Source organism: Caretta caretta, chromosome 2 (assembly GCF_965140235.1).
Source record: "Caretta caretta isolate rCarCar2 chromosome 2, rCarCar1.hap1, whole genome shotgun sequence".
NCBI lineage: Eukaryota > Metazoa > Chordata > Testudines > Cheloniidae > Caretta > Caretta caretta.
In genome coordinates, this window is record NC_134207.1 from 38,825,390 (window position 1) to 38,844,822 (window position 19,433).

General features: G+C 42.0%; 1 protein-coding gene across 3 annotated transcripts in view; it reads left to right on the forward strand.

Moving 5' to 3' along the window:
* The window catches only part of SNX31 (sorting nexin 31), a 75,371-nt gene that overhangs the window by 4,158 nt on the left and 51,780 nt on the right, over nucleotides 1-19,433 (forward strand). For all 3 annotated transcript variants that reach the window (XM_048841366.2, XM_048841367.2, XM_048841368.2), the window contains exons 3-4: nucleotides 17,536-17,650; nucleotides 18,626-18,690. In XM_048841366.2, coding sequence (XP_048697323.2) covers nucleotides 17,536-17,650; nucleotides 18,626-18,690 — 180 coding nt within the window. The remainder of the gene's footprint in view (nucleotides 1-17,535; nucleotides 17,651-18,625; nucleotides 18,691-19,433) is intronic.

The window sequence follows — 19,433 nt, forward strand, 5'->3', positions numbered from 1 at the left end:
GCATACAATTCTCCCCCAAGGAGTTCAGTCACAAATTTAATTAGCACATTATTTTTTTAGCGAGCATCATCACCAAGGAAGCATGTCCTCTGGAATGGTGGCCCAAGCATGAAGGGGCATATGAATGTTAAGCATATCTGACATGTAAATACCTCGCAATGCCAGCTACAAAAGTGCCATGCAAACACCTGTTCTCACTTTCAGGTGATATCGTAAATAAGAAGCGGGCAGCATTATCTCCCGTAAATGTAAACAAACTTGTTTGTCTTAGCGATTAGCTGAACAAGAAGTAGGACTGAGTGGACTTGTAGGCTCTAAAGTTTTACATGGTTTTGTTTTTGAGTGCAGTTACGTAACAAAACAAAATCTAGATTTGTAAGTTATGCTTTCATGATAAAGTGGTTGCACTATGGTACTTGTATGAGGTGAATTGAAAAATGCTATTTTATCATTTTTACAGTGCAAATATTTGTAATAGAATACAAAGTGTACAGTGCTCACTTTATATTATTTTTGTGTTGTGATTGAAATCAATATATTTGAAAATGTAGAAAAACATCCACAAATATTTAAGAAATTTCAATTGGTATTCCGTTATTTAACAGTGCGATTAAAACTGCAATTAATCACAATTACTTTTTTTAATTGCAGTTAATTTTTTTGAGTTAATCGTGTGAGTTAACTGTGATTTAATTGACAGCCCTAATTGTAAGCAATCACTTCAGTTGAGACAGGATGTTACACGATTATGAAGGAGCAGGGAGGTGGTCTTCATGATTGCAAATGAGATGTGGTGTCCGAGATAAGCTCTGTGTTTAAAGTGGACCATTTTGATACTACAGTGGTTCACGCTGTGAAAAAGTTCGAGAGCCTCTGGTCTGTTAGGTCTCTTCTATCTCTAAATATTATGGTCCTGATCTTGCAAGCTATTTTACATTGGCAGATCTCTGCTTCCCACAGAGTACCCATTGCCTCCAGTGACCCACTGCCAAGAACAGTGGTCTATTATTACGTTTTCACTCTCCCCACTTAATGTGTAAATTTCTTGATGCTATCAAATGGAACATCACAGAATGGGGTCACACTGAGAGTGCAATCATAATTGAAAATATAACTAATTTGAAAACCAGCATGTTTGTAGATAATAGAACAACTTGACATTGAAGTTTTGTGTCTGGTTTTGGATGTCAAGAATGGCATATTATTCAGAAAGTGGCCCTTGAAGGAATTGTATTTCTGTGGCTTATGTGAAACTGCATTTTTTAAATGTACAGTATAAATCATTGTAACTTTTTGATGGATGGATGGATGTATATGAAACTCAGAACTTAAAACACAATTTTTTCATTTCTTTCCTTTATTTTTATTTAAGTAGATGTAACCCAATACATGTCTTTTCTTTAGCTTGTCCAACTAAGTCTTCCTTTAGTGTCCAACTTAAGTAGTAATTTCTGAGAACAAAAAGGAAGAATGTTGTTCTGGATACAGTTTCCACAAAACTTTAAAATCTTTAATTTTACCTGTTGGCAGTTTTCTTTTCTGTATTACCTGGATTTCATGAGTCCATGTTTCAATCGTTTTAGCATTTTGAATAGATCTTCTCTGCATGTCCAAAATTTTCAAGCTTGGATGCCCTCAATTGAAGCTCCTATATTTAGGCACCTGTGTAAGTGGCCTTTTTCTTCAGAGTCAGTGAGCATTTGTAACTCAGACTTTAGTAGGAATTGAGGGTACTTATGTTTCTGAAAAGCAGACCACATAGATCTTGATTTTGCAACTTGTTTGTCAAGTACTTGAAGTCAGTGGGGCTCTGTGTGGGTGCAGAAATGTGCATGTGTTGATTTAATTGCATGGCTGGGGACTTATTTAAGTATTTTTCTCGAGGCTACTCAAGCTTAGAAATTGTAGGCCCTAAGCTTTAGAATGTCAGCCTTTGTCTCTAGGGGATATGCTAATAAGCTATATAGCCAGAAGGACAGTTTGTTTTTCAGACTTGTGAGTGTTTATTCCAGTGGTTCTCAGCCTACAGCTGTGGCCCATGTGACATCCTTAGTCCCATGCAGGTAGAATATATATTGTGTGGATGCGGCCCACAATGGTAAATAGGTAGAGAACCACTGGCTTATCCAGTACTCAAATTTAGGATTTGATGAGTTCTATATCACTTCCCCCCACTTTCCCATGATGAAGAGGCTTTTCTGATATGAACACTTGTCAAATACTTTTTCTTTCTGTAAAAAGAGTTTTGATGCCTCCATTCCTTGGATTCATTCTTGGTTTTGTTCTTTATTTCCTTAGTGCCACATTGAAACAAAGGAGTCTTGGGGGAGACTGGATGACTCCGAAGATTGGTCGTGGGCTATAGAAACTTTTATATCTAGGTCACCAGTTCAAATCCAGCTCTAGTGGTAATGCTCAAAAGTTGTTATTGTCTGACTGGTTATCTCAGCCCTAGTCCCAGAGGAACCTGTCCCATGACAAAAAACATAACCACAATTAGTACTTTTGTTGGCCGTCTTGGCAGAGAGGCCAAGGACCAAATGAGCCTGAAGAATGAATTAAGTCTTAGCATCCCTGGAACAGAGTTTGGAGCCATATTAACATCATAGTGTGGAAAAGGTTGTAGAACTGAGGACTATGCTATATCTGTTCAGATATTAAACAGAACACTTAATTTCTAGGGCTGGCACGCATTGCCTTTCAGCCTCAGAAAACACCCATGTGTACCCAGACTGAAGGAGAGTGGGATCTGTAGTCTCAGTGGTGCTACTTAAGTAGACAAATGAACAGTTACAGTGACATAGAGATAAACAGTATCACTAAAACAACTGGATAATTTCAGAACTTTTCTTTCTTTACTGTCAAAGTTGCCTCTAGTTTTGTAAGCAGGAGCACATGGCTCTATCCTCTGCCATCATCACTGGGTTAACTGCATCTCTCACCCTTCTGGGTCTCTTTGAGGGCACTCCCTCTCAAGTCTTGGGCTTCTAGCAGTTATCTGTCTCAGGCTGTAATCATGCGATTCTCCCTCTCTCAAGCCAGTACCTAGCAGTGAGCGGTCCCTTGTGATCAGCTGTGACTATCTCATTAGGTCTGATTTAGGCTCAGCCCTGCAGTTCTATGACAGTGGTGTCTAGGAACCAAACAGTCTGATTAGCGCAAAATGTTTTTATTTAGAACAAAAACATTTCTGAAAAAAACGATCTTAAAACAATAAACCTGTCTCTACACAGGCCTACTTTCCCTAAAGTTTACCATTCCCGGGATCTGGGAATGTCCAACTCCTTCAGACTCCCTCTGTAAAGTTTCTCACTGTGTCAGCCTGTCTCCCAACAGCTTCTGAACATTCAGAAGCCTGAGAAGGGCTTTTTAATTGTTCAGTGCAGGATGGATAAAAAATTGATTTAAAAAAACAGAATTTATTCAAATTCTATATTTATTTATTCTATATGCTAACTATATACAATATTTCCTTTGTTTCATAAAGCAGTTACTTTTAAATGTAAATCCTATTTTGATAAACTTTCTTTCTTATGATGTACACAGTGCATTTGCAGCAGTTTTTATTTAACTAACAAAAACAATTTTAAAATGTCGAGTTTTGTGCATTTTAATTATATTCCAAATTTTCATCCAAGTGCCGCTTGACACAAATCACAGGTAAAAAAAAAATTAATCATCTAGTAAGTAAGAAATGCCTCATTCATCATTTTCTAACATAATAGAAATATAAAAAATAATCTGAAAAATGTATGTTAAGCATATAATTGCTTGTGTGTGTGTTTTAAAATATTTTCCAAAAGAGAGAGAGGGTGATAATGGTTGATATAATTTGGTAGTTAGCAAAACATAGTACCAAATTATATCAACCATTATCATGCTTTACCTCTTTTGGAAAATATTTTTTACACACACACACACGTTTAAGCAATTACATGGCTTAACATACATTTTTCAAAGTACCAATTCAAAACAAGGTAGAAAGCCTTGATTTTAAATAATTGATTTGTGCTTGCTGATTTAAATCATGATTAAAATCAGTGATTTAAATTTAAATCCATCCATCCTGTTAATTTTTCTTTAGATCTTTGTTCCTAGCATTGGTAGAATAGTTGTCACTTTGGCCTGGTGCTGGGAAGTATGCCATTGTCCTGTAACTGAGAGCTCTTGCTTTCCTCGCAGCAGCCCAGGAGCAGGAGGAGTTCTGAGCTCCAGGGCCAGAGAAGTTCTGCGTTCCCTGCTGATTATTGGGGGGGGAGACAGGAGCCCCTGCTGGCTCCCCCATGCGCACACCCCTGGATGGGTCAGAAAGAAACTTCCTATGGGCATACTGTTGTATAATTGTTCACTACAGCTTTCCTTGAACAGTTCTCTGAAGCATCTAGTTCTGGCCACTGTCAGAGACATGATACTGGGTGAGTTGGACTGCTGGTCTGATCCAATGCAGCAATTCCTAAATACTGTGTTACTCCATCTCTGGAAACTTCTCTCCTCAGACTGTATCAATCTTTAGTTCATTTTTGCCTGTGACACTGAACCTCACTTTTTTTTTTTCTGTTTGTGCATCTTTCTATTTGTCATTACTGCAGGTAATGTACTTACTTACATCTTTACCATTTGTAAATTTCCTTTCCTTTCTATCTGCATTCCCTGCTGATTATTGCGGGGGAGACCGGAGCCCCTGCTGGCTCCCCCATGTGCACACCCCGAATGCATCCGATGAAGTGAGCTGTAGCTCACGAAAGCTTATGCTCAAATAAATTTGTTAGTCTCTAAGGTGCCACAAGTACTCCTTTTCTTTTTTCTATCTGTAGGGGCTTTTGAATTCTGCTCTGTAAAGTGTTCCCTGAATTCCGCCACACAAATCATTATCAAAAACTTTAGGGTGCCATGTAAATATTGGTGTGCTTTTAATGTAAAGCACTAACTACACTAACCCAAAAAAAGTCTGATTTGAGGAACGCAGGCTGATAGGATTATATTAGTAGATGTTAACTGTCTCCTTCATTCAAATATCTGAGTCTTAGGAAAAATAAGCTCTACTATAAAAGTATGGGAGACTGAACATAACTTTTTGTTTTGAAAAGGAGAGCTTTATTGCAAATTGTTTGGGAAGATTGAAATAGCTGATGGATTTCGTTATTACAAAACACTCCTTTTTTGATGGGGGTTGTGGTGGCTAAATTCTCCTTACTTTCCATCTTTGAAAACCTGTGGTGTTAACAAATGACTTTTAGATTTGGGTCACTATTCAGAAGCAGATTAAAATAGTATGCTGCTTGTCCCTTTCTAGACAAATATTAGAATAACACGCCTATGACAACCTGACAAGAAGTTATAAAGTCAGGAAGAAAAAGCCTCTAGGTGTCATAATTGTCTGAATGTTGATTGTCGACTTATTTCCAGGCACTAAATGTACAAAGAGTCACTTCTGAAATGTTTCAGAGTGGTAGCCATGTTAGTCTGTATCAGCAAAAACAATGAGGAGTCCTTGTGGCACCTTAGAGACTAACACATTTATTTGGGCATAAGCTTTCGTGGGCTAAAACCCATTTCATCAGCTGCATGGAGTTGAAAATACAGTAGGAAGATATATATAGTACATGGAAAAGATTGGAGTTGCCTTACAAATTCCAACGAGACAATTAAATTAAAGTGGGCTATTATCAACAGGAGGAAAAATTGCTTTTGTACTGGTAATCCAGGGTGGCCCATTTCAAACCATTGACAAGAAGGTGTGAGTAATAGTAGGGAGAAAATTATCATGGGGAAATTAGTTCTTAGTTCTTTGACCCATCCACTCCCAGTCTTTATTCAGGCCTAATTTGTTGGTGTCCAGTGTGCAACTTAATTCCAGTTCTGCAGTTTCTCATTGGAGTCTGTTTTTTGAAGTTTTTTTTTTTTGTTGAAGAATGGATACTTTTAAGTCTTCTATTGAGTGTCCAGGGAGACTGAAGTGTTCTCAGACTTGTTTTTGAATGTTATAATTCTTGATGTCTGATTTGTGTCCGTTTATTCTTTTGTGTAGAGACTGTCCGGTTTGGCCAGTGTACATGGCAGAGGGGCATTGCTGGCACATGGTGGCATATATCACATTGGTAGATGTGCAGGTGAACGAGTCCCTGATGGTGTGACTCATGTGGTTGGGTCCTATGATGGTGTCCCTTGAATAGCTATGTGGACAGAGTTGGCAATGGGGTTTGTTGCAGGGATAGGTTCCTGGGTTAGTGTTTTTGTTGTGTGGTGTGTAGTTGCTGGTGAGTATTTGCTTCAGGTTGGGGTGCTGTCTGTAAGCAAGGACTGGCCTGTCTCCATCCTTCAGGATAGGTTGTAGATCCTTGATGCTGTGCTGGAGAGGTTTTAGTTGGGGGTTGAAGGTGACGGCTAGTGGCGTTCTGTTACTTTCTTTGTTGGGCCTGTCCTGTAATAAGTGACTTCTGGGTACCCTTCTGGCTCTGTCAATCTGTTTCTTCACTTCAGCAGGTGGGTATTGTAGTTTTAAGAATGCTTGATAGAGATCCTGTAGGTGTTTGTCTCTGTCTGAGGGATTGGAGCAAATGTGGTTGTATCTTTGAGCTTGGCTGTAGACAATGGATTGTGTGATGTGGTCTGGATGAAAGCTGGAGGCATGTAGGGAAGTATGAAATGGTAACAATTAGTTTGAAGACAAAAGCATACTGTTGATTGATTCTAAACACTGTACCAGCATTCACTGAGTCAGCCTAGGAACAGCCATGATTTTCATGAACAGCTGTTTGGAAAATTATTCTAAAAATCAATTAATCACAAAAGTAATTAGGCATAAAGGATTTAATGATTACAATATATTTGTTTTTCAATTTTGTGTACCCACTTGTATAGCAGACTAATTTTATATTTTGGGTTTGTTAGGTATCTACATAGACAAATATTTTTATTAGCATATGAAACATGTTTAAATACACTTTAAAATTAGGAGCCCCTTTCTGTAGGCTTCATCCAGACTGTATCTAAAAGTACAACTCTCTTAAACCCTTTTTACGGACAGTTTGACACCTTTCTAACTCCTTTTAGTAAAGCTGCTCTGACTATTATTTCCAGGTTAGAAATCTTATCTCAAAAGCCTCATCTGCCCTAAGCTTTTACCATATAATGGAACGTGGCTGTGGCTGAAATAGTTGGTTTAGACAGCGTGGGTGGGGCTAAACACTTCATTTTAAAACACCCCCACAAGATTAGATAATTCCAGCCATTTACCCTTGAAACTAGTGATCGCTTTCTGTGACGGAGGAGCATTTTGGTGGATGGATGGATGGAAAAGAAACAATACTCACTGCTTTGTATGTCTTGGGCCAGATGGATAGAGGGTTTTACCATTAGGTGGATTCCACAAGATAGTGTTGTTGTAGCTATGTTAATCCCAGGATAGTAGAGAGACAAGGTGAGTGAGGTAATATCATAGAATATCAGGTTTGGAAGGAACCTCAGGAGGTCATCTAGTCCAACCCCCTGCTCAAAGCAGAACCCATCCCCAATTAAATCATCCCAGCCAGGGCTTTGTCAAGCCTGACCTTAAAAACTTCTAAGGAAGGAGATTCTACCACCTCCGTAGGTAACGCATTCCAGTGTTTCACCACCCTCCTAGTGAAAAAGTTTTTCCTAATATCCAACCTAAACCTCCCCCACTGCAACTTGAGACCATTACTCCTTGTCCTGACCTCTTCTACCACTGAGAATAGTCTAGAACCATCCTCTCTGGAACCATCTCTCAGGTAGTTGAAAGCAGCTATCAAATCCCCCCTCATTCTTCTCTTCTGCAGGCTAAACAATCCCAGCTCCCTCAGCCTCTCCTCATAAGTCATGTGTTCCAGACACCTAATCATTTTTGTTGCCCTTCGCTGGACTCTCTCCAATTTATCTAAATCCTTCTTGTAGTGTGGGGCCCAAAACTGGGCACAGTATTCCAGATGAGGCCTCACCAATGTCGAATAGAGGGGGACGATCACGTCCCTCGATCTGCTCGCTATGCCCCTACTTATACATCCCAAAATGCCATTGGCCTTCTTGGCAACAAGGGCACACTGCTGATTCATATCCAGCTTCTCGTCCACTGTCATCCCTAGGTCCTTTTCCGCAGAACTGCTGCCTAGCCATTCGGCCCCTAGTCTGTAGCGGTGCATTGGGTTCTTCCGTCCTAAGTGCAGGACCCTGCACTTATCCTTATTGAACCTCATCAGATTTCTTTTGGCCCAATTCTCCAATTTGTCTAGGTCCCTCTGTATCCTATCCCTGCCCTCCAGCGTATCTACCACTCCTCCTAGTTTAGTATCATCCGCAAATTTGCTGAGAATGCAATCCACACCATCCTCCAGATCATTTATGAAGATATTGAACAAAACCGGCCCCAGGACCGGCCCCTGGGGCACACCACTTGACACCGGCTGCCAACTAGACATGGAGCCATTGATCACTACCCGTTGAGCCCGACAATCTAGCCAACTTTCTACCCACCTTATAGTCCATTCATCCAGCCCATACTTCCTTAACTTGCTGACAAGAATACTGTGGGAGACCGTGTCAAAAGCTTTGCTAAAGTCAAGAAACAATACATCCACTGCTTTCCCTTCATCCACAGAACCAGTAATCTCATCATAGAAGGAGATTAGATGAGTCAGGCATGACCTTCTCTTGGTGAATCCATGCTGACTGTTCCTGATCACTTTCCTCTCATGTAAGTGCTTCAGGATTGATTCCTTGAGGACCTGTTCCATGATTTTTCCTGAGGTGAGGCTGACTGGCCTGTAGTTCCCAGGATCCTCCTTCTTCCCTTTTTTAAAGATTGGCACTACATTAGCCTTTTTCCAGTCATCCGGGACTTCCCCAGTTCGCCACGAGTTTTCAAAGATAATGGCCAATGGCTCTGCAATCACAGCCGCCAATTCCTTCAGCACTCTCGGATGCAACTCGTCCGGCCCCATGGACTTGTGTACGTCCAGCTTTTCTAAATAGTCCCTAACCACCTCTTTCTCCACAGAGGGCTGGCCATCTACTCCCCATTTTGTGATGCCCAGCGCAGCAGTCTGGGAGCTGACCTTGTTAGTGAAGACAGAGGCAAAAAAAGCATTGAGCACATTAGCTTTTTCCACATCCTCTGTCACTAGGTTGCCTCCCTCATTCAGTAAGGGGCCCACACTTTCCTTGGCTTTCTTCTTGTTGCCAACATACCTGAAGAAACCCTTCTTGTTACTCTTGACATCTCTTGCTAGCTGCAGCTCCAGGTGCGATTTGGCCCTCCTGATTTCATTCCTACATGCCCGAGCAATATTTTTATACTCTTCCCTGGTCATATGTCCAACCTTCCACTTCTTGTAAACTTCTTTTTTATGTTTAAGATCCGCTAGGATTTCACCGTTAAGCCAAGCTGGTCGCCTGCCATATTTACTATTCTTTCGACTCATCGGGATGGTTTGTCCCTGTAACCTCAACAGGGATTCCTTGAAATACAGCCAGCTCTCCTGGACTCCTTTCCCCTTCATGTTAGTCCCCCAGGGAATCCTACCCATCCATTCCCTGAGGGAGTCGAAGTCTGCTTTCCTGAAGTCCAGGGTCCGTATCCTGCTGCTTACCTTTCTTCCCCAATATCTTCTATTGGACTAAATTCTGTTGGTGAAAGACACAAGCTTTCGAGCTACACAGAGCTCATCTTCAGGTCTGGGACAGATACTCAACTGGTATATCTACACTGCAAAAAAAAGGATGAGTGGCATGGCCAAAGCTGGCCTGGGTCAGCTGACTTGGGTTAGCGGAGCTTGGGCTGCAGAGCTGTAAAATTGCAATGTAGACATTCGGGCTTGGGCTGGAGCCTGGGCTCTGAGACCCTTCCCCTTGCAGGGTCTCAGAGCCCAGGCTCCAGCTTGCACCCAGACAGCTACCTTGCAATTTTTAGTTAGCCCTGAAACCTGAACCCGACTAGCTCAGGTCAGCTGACCTGGGCTCGGAGACTCCGTGTTGTGGATTTTGTATTGCAGTGTACACATGCCCAGAGTGTTGCAGCTAAATACAAGGGGGAACAAATTGTTTAGCATAAGGACTTAACGTTATCAGAGAGCATTCAAGATGAAGGTGTGTTAGTGGGTTACAGATTGTTGTAATGAGCCGTAAATCCAATGTCTTTACTGAGTGCTAGACACTAAAAATCATGGGAAGTTATGAATTTAAGTTCCCAGGCTCATCTTTGGAATGTGTTGTGCAGTTGTCGTTTAAGAATGTGGACTGAGAAGTCCGAAATGGAGTGATCATGCTGGGAAAAGTGTTCGCCCATGGTTGACAGTGTTTTTGTCTCATCATTTTTCTGTGTAAGTTCATTCGGGAGTGTAGTGATTGTCTCATTTCACCCACATAGTTGTTGGGGCATTTAGTGCACTGGATGAGTATACTAAATGTTGGGATAGGCATGGGTAGGTGTGACGTTCCCTTCTGGTTTTATCTGGACCAGTGATCTGCTAGGTCACTCCAATCCTTGACTCTGGTAGTGAGCCTTACCCTGCTCTGCTGTGAGAACCCCCACTCGTGGGCTGTTCACGCAGAGCCTCTGGCATGTAAGCTGCTCCTTGGATTGTGCAACCGAATGACACTACCCAATATCTCCGGTCCCAGACACAACCCTAGGAACTTCTGTCTTGCAGTGCCCAGTTATGCCCACTGGACACTGCAAGCTTATATGAGTACGTCAGTTTAAGAGATTGATATGTACCAGGCTTGTTCTCCCAAGTGCAGCCTTTGACACTCTTCAAACCAAACTCACTGCTTCAGGTAGAATAAACAAACAAATTTATTAACTATAAAGATAGATGTTAAGGGATTATAAATCAAAGCATAAGAAGTCAGATTTGGTCAAATGAAACAAAAGCAAAACACATTCTAAGCAGATCTTAACACTTCCAGGGTCCTTACAAACTTAGATGCTTCTCACCACGGGCTGGCTGACTGCTCTTCAGCCAGGCTCTCCCCTTTGATCAGCGCTTCAGTCACTTGGTGTGGTGTCTGTAGATGTAGGTGGGAGAGAGAGCATGGCAAATGTCTCTCCCTTTTATCATGTCCTTTCTTCCCTCTTGGCTTTGCCCTCCCCCCTTCAGAGTCAGGTGAACATTACCTCACTGCAGTTCCAAACTGACCAAAGGAAGGGGGGTGACTCACTCCAAAGTCTAAGGGCATGGCTACACTTGCAGATGTAGAGCACTTTGAGTTAAATCAGCCTTTGTAGAGCGCAGTAGGGAAAGTGCTGCAATCTGTTCACACTGACAGCTGCAAGCGCACTGGTGTGGCCACATTAGCAGCTCTTGCAATGGCCACAGAGAGCAGTGCATTGTGGTAGCTATCCCACAGTGTAAGTGGCTGCAACGTGCTTTTCAAATGGGTGGGGAGGGTGGAGTGTGACAGGGAGTGTGTATGTGGGGGGAGAGAGATAGTGGGTTTTGGGGGGGTTGAGAGCATGTCCACTGCAGTTTGGAACATGCTGTCTTGTAAATTCAGACAGCAGCAGACCTCTCTCTCTCTCACACACAATATTCCGCAATAATGGTTGCTTTGTGTCGGAGCAGATAAGGAGCCGGGTGTCGGAAACGGAGCTTTCAAAGGGCATATCGCATTCCTATAGCAAGTTCAAAACAATGAGAAGAGTGGCCACTTGATTTAAGGGGATTATGGGACGTTTCCAGAGGCTGATCAGAGCGCAGTAATGCAACACCTTGTTCACACTGACGCCGGGGTGTTTCAGGTAAGGAGAGCAAGCGTTAATGTTCTCGCCGAGGTGGAGTACCAGGAGCACTCTAGCCGTGGAGTCAGAGCGCTCTGCGTGCCTTGGCAGTGTGGATGGGTAGTGAGCTAGGGTGCCCGGGGCTGCTTTAATGCGCTCTAACTTGCAAGTGTAGCCAAGCCCTAACAGATTCTTTTCTTGTTGCCTAGGCTGGCGTCTTTTTTTTCCTGTGAGGCTGGGCTGGGTTTGTCCCATACCTGACCTGATGAGGTGTGAACTGCCTCTCTGCTCTTGGAGAGTTTTTGCCTGGGCTTGCTCTAAACCATGAGGGCACGTTTTCAGCCTCATAACTATATACATGAAATTATAACCTTACTATAACATTCCTGTAACAATTACTATAACATCACTATAACAACTGTGCTCAGTGCATCATGAGCCTTCCGAAGATACCCAACATGACAAACTGCATTGGATACCACACAATCATTTTATAAAGATAAACCTGGGAGTGTAGGGTGTTCCCCCGAGGTACAGAGTGTCACAGTAGGTCCCATGGATTTTGAAAGATTTTGTGGGGAACTTGCTTCTGATGATTTTGGGGGGTTGTTTGAAGGTCAGAAGAGGGAGTTCAGGAAAGATTTCTTTCAGGTTGTGGTCCTCATCAAGCCTGGGTTGTAATTGTATGAAGATACCCCGTATGAGTTCCAGCCTGGGGTGGTACATGACAACTTGGAGTGTGCGATCAGACAGGTTTTTCTTCTGTATTGAAGCAAGTTCTCTCAGGGTATGTGGGTGTCCTGTTCCACCAACTCAAAGCACAACCAGACCCTGCCATAACACCGCTATGATGATCAGTACCCCCAACAACACACGTTTCAAGATCCATAGGTCTTACACATGCCTATCACAACATGTAGTGTACTCATTTGGTGCACTAATATGTGTATGTGTGTGTATATATAAAAAGAAACAATGAATTCATACTACCGTGGCTCTTTTGGGTAATGTTGATCAGTAATTTGGCTTCTGAACCACAGAGGTCTGAGTATGACTTTGCTAAACAATCTGTTTGATCTTGTATTTAGCTGTGACACACTGAGTACTTTTCCCAGACCCGAAGAAAAGCTCAGTGAGACAAGGTGGGTGAGGTAATATCTTCTATTAGATCAACTTCTGTTGGTGAAAGAGCTTATCTCACTCACCTTGCCTCTCCACAAGATAGGACCTCTTTAAACCTGGCTGGACGTCCATAGGAGCTCTACTAGTGGAAGCAGCCCTGGAGAGACATTGATTCAGCTCTTCTCCCAGTCAGCCTGGCCTTGCCCACTTTGGGATGTATTACCAGGCTTTGAGGTCTCCAGCAGAGTAAGAGTTGCAAGCAGCTTGTACTTCTGGCTCCTTCTCTAGATGGATTTACTTCTTGTCAGCAAGTTAAAGAAGTATGGGTTGGATGAATGGACTATAAGGTGGGTAGAAAGTTGGCTAGATTGTCGGGCTCAACGGGTAGTGATCAATGGCTCCATGTCTAGTTGGCAGCCGGTGTCAAGTGGTGTGCCCCAGGGGCCGGTCCTGGGGCCGGTTTTGTTCAATATCTTCATAAATGATCTGGAGGATGGTGTGGATTGCATTCTCAGCAAATTTGCGGATGATACTAAACTAGGAGGAGTGGTAGATACGCTGGAGGGCAGGGATAGGATACAGAGGGACCTAGACAAATTGGAGAATTGGGCCAAAAGAAATCTGATGAGGTTCAATAAGGATAAGTGCAGGGTCCTGCACTTAGGACGGAAGAACCCAATGCACCGCTACAGACTAGGGACTGAATGGCTTGGCAGCAGTTCTGCGGAAAAGGACCTAGGGGTGACAGTGGACGAGAAGCTGGATATGAGTCAGCAGTGTGCCCTTGTTGCCAAGAAGGCCAATGGTATTTTGGGATGTATAAGTAGGGGCATAGCGAGCAGATCGAGGGACGTAATCGTCCCCCTCTATTCAACATTGGTGAGGCCTCATCTGGAATACTGTGTCCAGTTTTGGGCCCCACACCACAAGAAGGATGTGAATAAATTTGGAGAGAGTCCAGCGAAGGGCAACAAAAATGATTAGGGGTCTGGAACACATGAGTTATGAGGAGAGGCTGAGGGAACTGGGATTGTTTAGTCTGCAGAAGAGAAGAATGAGGGGGGATTTGATAGCTGCTTTCAACTACCGGAGAGGTGGTTCCAGAGAGGATGGTTCTAGACTATTCTCAGTGGTAGAAGAGGACAGGACAAGGAGTAATGGTCTCAAGTTGCAGTGGGGGAGGTTTAGGTTGGATATTAGGAAAAACTTTTTCACTAGGAGGGTGGTGAAACACTGGAATGCGTTACCTACGGAGGTGGTAGAATCTCCTTCCTTAGAAGTTTTTAAGGTCAGGCTTGACAAAGCCCTGGCTGGGATGATTTAATTGGGGATTGGTCCTGCTTTGAGCAGGGGGTTGGACTAGATGACCTCCTGAGGTCCCTTCCAACCCGGATATTCTATGATCCTACTGCTATCTGGAGATTTGCAACCTGTGTTGTGCTGGAAGTGAATCTGGCCCCCAGGACATAGCTCTGCCAGGTACAGCCTTAATGTTTGTCTGCTTGCGTTTAAAATTTAAGTCCATCTTTTGGGCTGGTGAGTATTGGAAACAACCAAGTTTCCAGTCATGTTGGACTGAAACTTAATGCCTGCAGACTGATAGCTCTGTCTGATTAAATTAACTCCCCACCTCCACCCTCCAAAGTATGTGTGTAAACTATTATGGAAAATTTCTATAGTTCTTAGAAGTATGAAAAGTGAGATACTTTTTTGGAAGAATTAGAATGCTGGAGACTGCTCAGCAGATCGGATTCCACTAGGTTGAGAGAAACTTCTCTCCCCACTCCACCCACTCCCCAAATCTTTCAGACAAACATAGCCTAAGTTTGAAAAATAAAATTTACCAAGCAGTCCATTCCAAGGTGGATTAATTGCTCTCATTGATTTGGATTTTTTTAAAATAGTCCATGTCTCCATTTGTACAAACTACTGATGATGATGATGGGTAGTGCTGCATTACATGGGTGAGAGGCAGGGCGAGGAGGCAGGTGAGGAGGCAGGATTCGAGCTCTGACTCCATCTGTGAACTCTGGCAAATCACTTATATCTTTGCCTAAATTTCCTTCTCTGTAAAGCAGAGAATGCTTCTCTGTCTGAGGCTTTGGAGGGATCAGTGTATGTATGTGAAGAACTTTGAAGATGAAAAGCACTATATAAAAGCTGCTGTTCTTATTATATTTATGCAGCGACACTACATGGAAAACATGATTTGGTTTTACATAGCTTCTTTTATACTCTGTGTGTCTCAAGGCAGTTTACAAGTACCTAATAACAGGTAAATAATAAACAAATTGGAAAGTGATGATGTGTTGCCAGTGCAGGGGTGATGGAGCAGCTGCTACATGGGCCACAAGCAAAGCTCACACAAATCTTAATATATTCAGAAACTGCTTTACTGAGAGAGGGATTTTTGTCCAGGCTTGTCAGAGTTATGCCTCTTCCTTCCTGAAAATGCCTATGATGTTTTCTACCTCAGTTTCCCCTGCTTCCAGAGAGTGGCATTAAATGTATAATAAACCTTGATCCATGAATTGTCATTTCTCAATAGTGGCCAAATGATGTCTGGCTGTAGAAATCAGTCTGTATTTCCACTAAATAAAATAGCTTTGACTAGAGTTGACTGAAATTTTTCAAACAAAGTTTTTCAGTTAAAAAATGTCCCTTTTGAAAACACAAGTTTTATTTTTTTGCAAAAAAAAATTCAAAATGGCAAAATTAATTTTATGGCATTTTTTCAAAATCCTTATAAATATTGTGAGATGCTTTAAAAAAAATGACTGAAACTTTTTACAATTTTTTAATTTTACAAGCTCTAGCTTTTAATTAGTCACTTGGGTTAGGATGGAAGTTTAACACTTTTGTAAATACTTTAAACTCCTTGTAGCACATGCCATTGGTGACAATGGGACTGCGCCTCCCATTAAAAATTATTTTAATCTGAATGTACCACTTTGATGCTCTTTTCATGTTAGTCAGGTATGACCTTGAGGCATGGGGGTGGGAAAACCAACAAATAGTATCAATGTGCACATTTAGTATAGGGTAATGTAAAAAAACCCAAACAGTTTAAATTATTATTTACTTACTTCAACAGTCTGTTATAATCAAGGAGGGTCTGTGAAATGCACATGCTTTCATCTGGCTTTTCATTTTTGCCAGCCTGTTGCCTGGTGGCCCCTTAAGGGTTTGACAAAAGCTGGGTCTAAGTGTGTGTGTGTGTGTGTGTGTGTTAACTGACCAGATGAGGTCCTGAAAGCAGGAGCACTTCCAGTTTGGGGGATCACATGATCAAACAGCATGAGTAGGAGAGAATGGAAGTCTTAATTTCAGGATTCTTTAACTTCAGTATTGCCAACCCTATGGGCTCAAAAATCCTGAGTCAGCCCCCCTCCTCCAGTCAATAAATTGGGTGGCTGAAAAATCATGATTTTTAAAATAATGAATTTTTATTCTGGGTTTCTGAGACCTTAGGGTGCACTCAGTTCATGATTTCAAGCTTTCTTCCACAAGCAAGAGAGTTAGAAACTTTTTTATTTTTAAGTGAAAGCTGAGCATTTCACATTCACGTGACTCTAGGAGCTGGGGCTTCAAGAAAAAATGCCAAGTATCTCAGGACTTCGGATAATATCACAAGAGTTGGCAACATTGTAAATTGTAGCTTTAAAAACAGTTGATCCTTCTTTAGTTTGAGATCGCTCCCTTCTGTGTACTGGAAGATTCTCATTGGATTGTCCAAATGCCAAGTTGGAAAATCTCCATTTAATTCAACTGAACTAAGAGGATCATATTTCCTGTGTCTTCCACCACTTTCTGGGGGAATCTAAACTGCAAGAAAACTGATATTGTGTTGGGTGGCAAACAGTGACTCTGCCTGATGATGTATTTTTAAAAACAAAAGCCAAGCCAATCGAGTGTTCTATGCTGTTGTCAGAACAAAGTTCAATTTTCTGCTGAGCGTGGTTGCAATGTGAGTTGAAAGTGCTCAGGAAGCAACATGCTCTCTGTAAAACTTACTGTCTACCCATTCAACCACAGCTGACTGTAGAATATGGTAACAGCCAATTGGAAGTGTAAAGTGTCTCCAAATATTTCTCAACTCTATACAGAGTCTGTATTATGTTAAAGAAATACAGTGATGCAAGGGAGACCTGTGGCGACAATTACGGCATGTCTAGGATCCCTTTCTTTGCATTTGTGAATGAAAATCAAGGATTGACGTCAGTGGTTCTCAAAAGAGAGGGTTTATGTGATCATACAGTATTACAAATAAATCTTGGTATAGATAATTTGGAAAGCAAATACTGAGTGTTGACAAAGACAGCATAACATTTGTCTATAGAGTGTGTAAGACTTAATAAAGTAGACATGCTGCAATCCTGACTTGGAACTGAGAAGCTGCTTCCAAGCTGCTACTCAGATTGCGTAAAGCTAAAAACAAAACAAAAAGCACCATGCTTTGCCCCCTGAGTGGCTCTGAAGAAAGTATTGTTGACTGCATTGTTTGGCTCTGAAGGGGTTGTATGTCTTGAATACATTTAGAGGTTGAGAGAGCTTTCAGTAGCGTTGGGGCTAAAGTGAATGGTCATCTCCAACCTGGGGAATATGGTAATATGGTGATGTCCACAGAAGCCCATAGCAGATCTTCACTAACCTTAAGCATTATTTGACTGCCATTGTAGCTAAGACGGATCTTTGGGAGTACCGTGCCTGCTTTTCCTCCAAAGTTCTATCTTGCAATGACCAAGTCCATGGCTGATGAGAGGAGGTCTCAGCTTGAGCAATATCTACAGAGTGGTACGGAGTCTCTGCTTTCACTACGTGTTTGGGTTTTCAACTCTGTTTATGGATTCTGCAAGTCATGATTTGTGGGGTCTGGTGGGGGCATACCCTGAATGTTGGGATTAAACTACATGGGGGCCTGATCCTGCAGACCTAGCATGCCAAATACTTCCACTGACTTCAAAGTGAAAAACAGAGCCTTTGGGCAGGTCCCTTCAAAAATCATACCTCTCCTCTTGCCTTTAAATTGGCCTCCGTTTTTTCTAGAACTAAGTAAATTTGTTTTTCTCAGATTTCCAAGCAGAGACTTGAGAATTGTTGCAAGACACATGACGTTTATAGGAAAACTATATGTCTGAAGTGCAGGTATAATACGTCATGAATTTCATGAACGTCATGAATTTCACGTAAGCCAATACATTAAAATGTAACCCTTTCAACTACAAGAAATAGGAAGCTCTGAGACATTTTGTGGCCTCTGATGTAATATATGCTTTGTGAGCAAGACTTTCAAAAAAACATAAGGCTAATCTCTTAAATAACCTCACTTCCAAAACTGCTGAGCACCCAGCAGCTTCTGATGATGTCAGTGGGAGTTGCTGGGTGCTCAGCACTTCAGAAAATAGGCTCCTAAATAAATGACCACAACTTTAGGCCCATCTATTAAATATTGGGGTGAAATCCTTGCCCTGTGAAGTCCATGGCAAAACTTCCATTGACTTCAATGGAGCCAGGTTTCACCATCGGGGTGTGTACCTAATGCAGTACCTGCCTTCCGCTGGGCAGGACTTGGGAGTGATCTGAGCACCATCCAATAAAAAGCGAACTTTTGCTTAAATCAAAGGATGGGTAAAGCACTCATTGACAGCACTACCAGAAGCCTTTTGATGTTAACTTAGAGGGGCATTGCAGGTAATCTTACTTTCAGACGCAGACCCTTTTCTCCCACCCCTTCAACTAACTTTGATTTCTATGCCTTTTGTTTTTCAGTAACTGTAGATCCAAGTATTACGAACAGTGATGTCTTCATCAGTTTTTTTAGAAAATTACAGCAGGTAAGTTTTGAATGTTTCAGCAACACAATTAGCTGCTTGGAACAACTGAACCTGTGCTTCAGCTCCTCTGCACAAAGGCTGCTTTTTCTGAGTGGGCTTCCTTGTACTCATATGCTCATAATATTGACCTCCTTTGTGAAGCACTTTGAAATCTACTGACGAAAAGTGCTATGTAAGAGCCAGGTGTTATCCTCTTATCCACGTGATAAGTTGTTCCTCTCTGTACAACCTCACTGTAAAAATAATTGTTTGCTTTATTTATGTCCTGGTGGGAGATCTGATGAATCTTTCGCCCCTAAATAATGCCCAGAAAAGTCTTTTGTGGAGAGCTCACTGAAAGGATGATACACATTCTTGGGTTTTGCAATCCTAGATGTTTTTTGGTTGTCAGTACTTTGGGGCGATAAGTGTATTGATGACTGCTGTGAATGTCAGCTTCTCTTACCTTGTAACACACAGTGACAGGCAGAGTTTGGCATGTATATGGAGTGTTGTAACCTGAAGTGCTTTCAAAATCCATTTTTACTTGCTCCATAGTGGGGCAGAAGATGAGGGAGGGGAATATCAAGTATAATAAGCACAAAAATCCCCACTGCATTGAAACGTCAACCATAACGTTGCAGTAAATGCGCAATCAGGAAACTGTTATGACTCCCAAAGTAACTAACTCTTCTCTCTTTGCCCCCCACCCCCCCGTCATGGTTTTTGTGGATGTGCAATACTTTACAATATGTTAATTTTAT